At 43.7% G+C, this 7,076-nt stretch overlaps 1 protein-coding gene across 1 annotated transcript; it reads right to left on the reverse strand.

Annotated features, from left to right (window-relative positions):
* Positions 1 to 254: 254 nt before the first annotated feature.
* On the reverse strand, positions 255 to 2,624 carry LOC123154328 (B3 domain-containing protein Os03g0212300-like). The gene is made up of 4 exons (XM_044573086.1): positions 2,517 to 2,624; positions 1,251 to 1,322; positions 879 to 1,161; positions 255 to 786 (listed from the first exon to the last, which is right to left on the reverse strand). Exons 2-4 carry the CDS (start codon positions 1,311 to 1,313, stop codon positions 518 to 520), a joined length of 615 nt encoding a protein of 204 aa, XP_044429021.1. The 5' UTR covers positions 1,314 to 1,322; positions 2,517 to 2,624; the 3' UTR covers positions 255 to 517.
* Between the last annotated feature and the right edge of the window lie 4,452 nt (positions 2,625 to 7,076).

Consider the following 7,076-nt stretch of genomic DNA (forward strand, 5'->3'; position numbering starts at 1 on the left):
GATTCACTCACTTAGATGTGCAATAACTAGAGCACATCTAGATGTGCCCTAGACACACCCTTTGAATTTGTACGGTGTTTTCAAAAACCGGCGGATTTAGTCACGGCGGTCGTTCGTGGCTAGGGTTTGAGTCATGTTTTTAGCATTCAAAAAATGAAACTTATATTGTTTCGTACATGAGCATGCACAAAACCCCATAATTTTATCTTTCATCCATGAGCATGCATAAAAAAATTTCAATTCCCATCAATTACCAAACTGAATATTCATTGTTAAAAACATGACTTGTTTAGATGACACTGTCATACAGCATCCATGAGCATGCACAAAATTAAACCTGACATACTTAACATTGACATGTTCATATTACACTAACAAGCTTAAACCTAACATGTTGAACACCTTCTTAACACCTTCACTCCTCCTTCTTCTCCTTCATCAACCTGATGCGCTCAGAGTGGCGAATCCCAACGCGGATGTACTCCTCTACCACAATTGGCATGGTCCTGTCACCAAGCTATGGGATTGCAGGCGCCGCCACCATCGCGAGGTCGTCGTCCGCCACCACCATCGCGAGGTCGTCGTCCGCCACCACCATTGCGAGGTCGTCGTCCGCCACCACCATAGCAAGGTCGTCATCCACCACCAACATAGCAGGGTCGTCATCAGCCACCACCATATCATGTTCGTCGTCAGCCAGAATAGGCTGCTCCTCGTCATCCCCGCTCTGCTCCTCGTCGTCATCCCCGCTCTGCTCCTCGTCATCCCCGCTGCTGCTCCCATTGCCTGGCCAAATGCAACAAAGTGTGAACATGGTGTTATCATCGTGCAGGTAGAGGAAGCCAAAAGGACAGGAAGAAGAGAGGCAGAGAGCTTACTGGCATCGTTGTCGTGCTGGTAGTACATGCGGCACATGGTGTTGTCGAACATTTTCACGGTGAACATGGCGTCGCCGTCGTAGCGGAAGACAAGGAAGTACCCGAGCTGTAGCTCATGGGTGCGGGCGAACTGCTCCCAGCCGGGCCCTAGGTACATGTGGCCTTCACCATCAAACACCACCAACACTTTCCACAGCATGTGAAGCCCGCTGTCGGCCTCCCGCAGCTTCACTTTGTGGGGATCATGGCCCGCGTGCATCTTCGCAAACTTGTCAGGCAGCCTCTGCAGCGAGGGTCAAGCAGTGGTTAATTGTGGCAATCAAGCACTAGAAAGCAGAGTGATGATAAAGAAATGAGTGATGATAAATATACCTGCCTACTGCAAGATTTCTCAATTATGATCTCGAAGAACTCAAAACCTTCCAAGCCAGCCATCTCACTTCTCTGAAAACATCAACAACACCCATCAGGTAACCACAACAATAATAACAACATCATGTGCACCCATCAACATCAACATCATGTGCACCCATCACCAACATCATCAGGTGACCACCAACGGCAACAACACTAAAATCTACTATAAATGGACTAGAACACAACTAGAACCATATCTACTATAAATGGACCAAAAGCTATAAACAGGACACAACTATAAACAGGACTGGACATTGTTCCATATCTATAAATGAACATATCTAAACAAGCAATAGGAAACAAGCAATAGTAAATTAAACAACATGACTGGACAGAAATAGGAAACAAGCAGCATTGTAAACCTTCCATACTTGAGCATGTTCAGTTTAAAAGAATATAAACAAGCAAGAATGCATGCATGCATATCAAATGTTGGCATCTACTGCTGCTAATTGCTGTCAGGTGACTACCAACAGAGCATAGATCCATCGACCACACTACCTACCACAACAACATAGTAATCAAACAGCATATCTGCCCATATCTATAAATGAACATATCTATATCTATAAATGAACATATCTACCCATATCAAATATCTATAAATGGGCAGACATGTAGATATGGCAGATATCTACATATCTAATCCAACATATGGGCAGATATCTGCATGAACATATCTATATCTATAAATGAACATATATGAACATATCTGCCCGATTTGGAATAGTACTATAAATGGCAATGGCCTCAATTTGCTACTACTCTATCTTGGCAAAAACAAGGACATTTCTAATGGCAAAAACATCAACATCACTCTGTTTTCTTCTTCTACTCATTCCATATTTTGCTGGCACCAAAAACATCAACATCAACAGGGCCTCAATAGTAGATAAGAAAGCTAATCTATCTACTTTAACTAATTTGAACCATATCATATTTTGCTACTAATTTAAGAGGAAGGATTCAAATCATATTTTGCTAGGTCAGTCAACTTAGTTGTGGGCTTTCAAATTATCTAACCCAAATTTCCAAACGAACCCTAATCCAAGGCTAGAACAACACCACCCCACCCACTCCCCCCTCCATTCGAATCAAACCCTAACCGAATCTAATCCCTAATCCATTAAAACCCTAATCGAATCCAGTAAACAACAGCAGAAAACCCTAACCTATCAGAAGAGGAAGGAGTTGCGGGAGAGGAAGGCAGCGGATTCAAACCTCCAGCGGTTGGCGGCGGCGGCGGGAGAGGAAGGATATGAGCGGCGGCGGCGGCGACGACGACAGAGAGGAAGGAGTTGCGGGAGAGGAAGGAAAAGAATGGGGAAATGAGAGGAGGAGGGTCCACTTGTCAGTTGCGGGAGAGGAGGGACCACTTGTTTGAGAGACAACCACTCTCTCCAACACATGTAGTTTCGTTCGGGCACATAACCAACAGTCTCTTCCTAGCTCAGTGGTAGTGAACGTGTTGAAACGAATCCTCGGTTGTGGGTTCGAGCCCCCGCTGGCGCATATTTTTTGGCCGTGCGCATATTTTTTGGTAGCTTGGGTAGAGTAGAAAAATGGCCCACTTGTCAGCGAGTGGGTCGAGTGGCCCACTTGTCAGCGAAGTGCGTGTTTGATATTTGACTAGTTTGATGAGTTTAAAAGAGATGGCGTAGACGAGAAGACCAGTAGCCTCTTCCTAGCCCACTGGTAGAAACACAGTGAAATGAGCGCATGGTCGTGGGTTCGAGTCCCCGCTCGCGCATATTTTTTTGCTCACAGCTGTCTGATGGAGCGCGCCCATGTTCAGTTGAAGCAAAATTCAGTTAAAGCAACATCTTCAGTTAAAACAGCTCTGAAAACTACATGATCAAACCCAAAACTGAATTTTGGTGATCAAAGCAACATCTTCAGTTCAAAAATAACTTAAGGATCACATCATTTTGTAAACTTTTACATCACAACCAAAACTACATGATCACCAAAACTACTTAGTTCAAAAAAACAGCATTTTACACCACAACATCTTCAGTTCAGAAAAACAGCTCTAAAAACAACATCTTCAGTTCACCAAAAAACAGCATTTTGCATCTTTAGTTCACCAAAACAACATCTTCAATTTGCATTGTATCTTCCATCACCAAAACTTCATGATCACCAAAACTACATCATTTTGCATTGTATCTTCAACCATCATCTTCCATCACTACACAGTCTCATGCATTTTGGTACCTGGAGAGATTTTTAGTACAAAAACTACATCAGGATCACATCAACAACTACTACCAAGGAGACAAAATAGCATTAGCTCACCAAGGAGACCAAATTTACCTTCGCTACTCATCGTCGTCGATACGAAAACAAGGAACTCTATGCCCACTCCTGTTTTCCTCATCATCACTACAATATTGCAGCATAGTATGATCAGTCCGGTTTTCCTCATCCTCGCTTTCATGTCCATCCTCTACCACCTTTCTTCTTTTCTTGATGCCTTCAACTGTTGCAGCACCAATGATCACACGTTCCCGGTCCCTTCGCACTCTGCTTTGCACCGGAACTTCCATAGAGTCATCATCAGCTTGCAACGTAACTTCCGTAGAGTCATCATCTTGGTATGTTAGTCCACCATCACCGGGGCCCTTTTCCACTTCAGTTTCAGTCACACTCCACAAGTGTCTGTGCTGAAAGTTTTGCACAACTCGCCATTTTCCGTGCAAAAGAGTGTCTGGCAGATAAAACACCATTGTTGCTTGTGTTGTTAGAATAAAGGGATCACTCTTATACCAGCACCTTGCAGTGTTGATGCTTTTGAAGTGGCCATCATATTTGACAAAAGAGTCTCTCCTCTTCTTGCTACCAAGCTCAAACCAGTCACAGCGAAATAAGACAACCGAGCGATGGATGCCTCCACTAGAGTTGTACTGCAACTCTACGATGCTTCTCAACTGACCATAGAAGTCAATGATCTCACCATCATGTGACCCCTCAGTGACGATTCCACTATTCTGTGTCTTCCTTTTTTCCTCGCGGTCAACAGTGTGGTACCGGACACCGTCAGCAATGCATGCTGAATACACTCTCACTCGCTTATCCGGTAAGCATGCCAAAGCAAATAGATCATCACTGGCCTTCTTCTCCTCATGCAACTTTCCAATCTGCACAAATAAACCATTTAGCAAACAATGGTATTTAACAATGGGTGAATAACACATAAAACATAAAACATGTGGCTAAAGATCTCACATGATTCTTAAACCACTTAGCAAACACCTTGGCAACCCTTTTATCAACATTGATATTGCTTTCTTCTTGATTTAACTCTTCCTTGCATTTCCTACAATGCCAACAAAACATGTGCATTAAAACATTAGGCTGGTGCCAACCCAAGCAATATATATATATATATATATATATATATATATATATATATATATATATATATATATATAATGAGTGCACAAGATATAACGTACTTGATATATGGTAGAACCTCGGCGCAATTGCTGAGCACAAACAAAACCATCTTGTCATACTCATCACCAGCCTCCAAGTATTGTGAGGCTCCAAGAAAGTTCACACCATGGTTGAAAACAGAGACATCACCACTTTGCGAATCAGACCGCTCTCTATTTCTACCCGGCCGGTTCCATCTTGTTTCCTCATCACCAAAGTATCTAGAGCAAAAAGTCAAGCACTCGTCAACGACATATGCTTCAGCAATAGAACCTTCAGGTCTTGCTGTGTTTCGCACATAACGCTTACAAGTAAGCAGCCTTCTTTCGATTGGGTACATCCAACCGTATTGCACAGGGCCTCTAAGCATTGCCTCTTTGGGTAAGTGCATCGCCAAATGGACCATCATAGTGAAGAAAGCTGGAGGGAAAATCTTCTCGAGCTTGCAAAGAATAATTGGGATTTCTTTTTCAAGTCTTTCCAAGACAGTTAACTTGAGGGTTTTGCAGCATAGTTCTCTAAAGAAATTTCCCAGCTCAGCAACCGCTTCATATATATCCTTGTGCATGATTCCTCGGAGGCCCGCCGGTAAAATCCTTTGGAGGAGGATGTGACAATCATGGGTTTTCAGTACTGAAAGCTTGAATCCATCAGAAGTAACACACTTTGCTAGGTTAGCAGCATAACCATCTGGAAATTTCACCGCTCTTAGGAATTCACAGAATGCAAGCTTTTGTTCTTTATTCATTGTATACCATGCTCGTGGAATTTCAAATGAATCTTCATCTTCATTGTGCTGTAGATGCAAATCTTCTCTTATGCCCATGTCCTCCAAATCAAGCCTAGAACTAACCGTGTCCTTTGTCTTCCCTTCAATGTTCAGAAACGTCCCTAGCAGATTCTCGCATATGTTTTTCTCAATGTGCATTACATCGAGATTATGCCTTAATTTCAGATCAGCCCAGTATGGCAGGTCCCACAAACAAGACCTCCGGTCCCAACATTGACCTTCCTCACGCTTTCTTTTCTTCGCCAGCTTTCCTGGTCTCACATCTTTCACCTTTTCAAGTTGCTACTCCAGCTCTTCTTTAGTGAATTCAGCTGGCTTGTCACGGGTTTCATTCTCACCATTAAAATCTTTGCTTCTTCGCCAGCGATGGTTTCGGGGAAGAAAGCGGCGGTGCCCAATATAGCATATCTTGCTCCTTATTCTCTTTGAGCAAGGGTCTTTGTCACAATGGACACAAGCCTGATAACCCGCTGTGATCCTCCCAGACAAAGTGTGCAGAGCCGGGAAATCATGGATGGACCATATGATCGCAGCACGTAGATTGAACTTTTCTTCCGGACTCAAGGCATCGTATGTAGGTACACCAGTCCAGAGCTAGAGCAGTTCTTCTACGAGGGGCTCCATAAAGACATCAAAATCCTTTCCTGGAGAATCTGGACCCGGGATAAGCAATGACATCATGAAGTTGGACTGATCCATGCATGCCCATGGTGGCAGGTTGTACGGCACCATAAAAACTGGCCACATGCTATAAGACGTGCTCATGTTCCCAAACGGATTAAACCCATCTATGGCAATGCCAAGTTTTATGTTCCTTGGATCTGCAGCAAAATCAAAATGTATACGGTCAAACTCTTTCCATGCCTCTCCATCCGCTGGATGGCTCAGCTCATTGTCCACAGGTTGCCGCTTCAGCTTGTGCCACTGTACCTCACGCGATGATTTCATCGAGATGAACATCCGCTGCAGCCTTGGTATCAAGGGAAAGTGCCTCAGTACCTTCTCCGGTATTGACTTCTTCCCATCAGCATCTTTCCACCTAGATGCATTGCATTTTGGACAGTTGTCATGCTTTGCTAAATCCTTCCGAAACAAGACACAGTTATTTGGGCACACATGTATTGACACATAACCTAACCCCAGCCTGCGGATTATGCTCAATGCTTCATCATAAGATTTGGGAACACAACTATTAGGGAATTGCAAGCTCAAAAGACGGAGTATTGCGTTGAATGCGGCATTGCTAATCTGGTAGAAAGACTTGATGTGGAGTAACTTCACGGTGAAGGTAAATCTTGAAAATTTACCCCCTTCATGAGCTGCGTGCTTCGCCTCCTCTAACACCTCAGCAAACAACAATTTCTGTCCATCAGCACGATCTTCAGCATCGTACAAATCCTTCAATAGGTCAGGAATCCTATCATCTTCATGCCCATCCTCTTCCTCCAAAACAGCATTATCTCGCAAAACCTTTTCCATGAAATCAATGCCAGCATCACCACCACCCATCATATGAGGGGCCTCTGTATCAGCTTCAAAATGTTGAGGTTGTC

Source organism: Triticum aestivum, chromosome 7A (genome assembly GCF_018294505.1).
Source record: "Triticum aestivum cultivar Chinese Spring chromosome 7A, IWGSC CS RefSeq v2.1, whole genome shotgun sequence".
Classification (NCBI taxonomy): Eukaryota; Viridiplantae; Streptophyta; class Magnoliopsida; order Poales; family Poaceae; genus Triticum; species Triticum aestivum.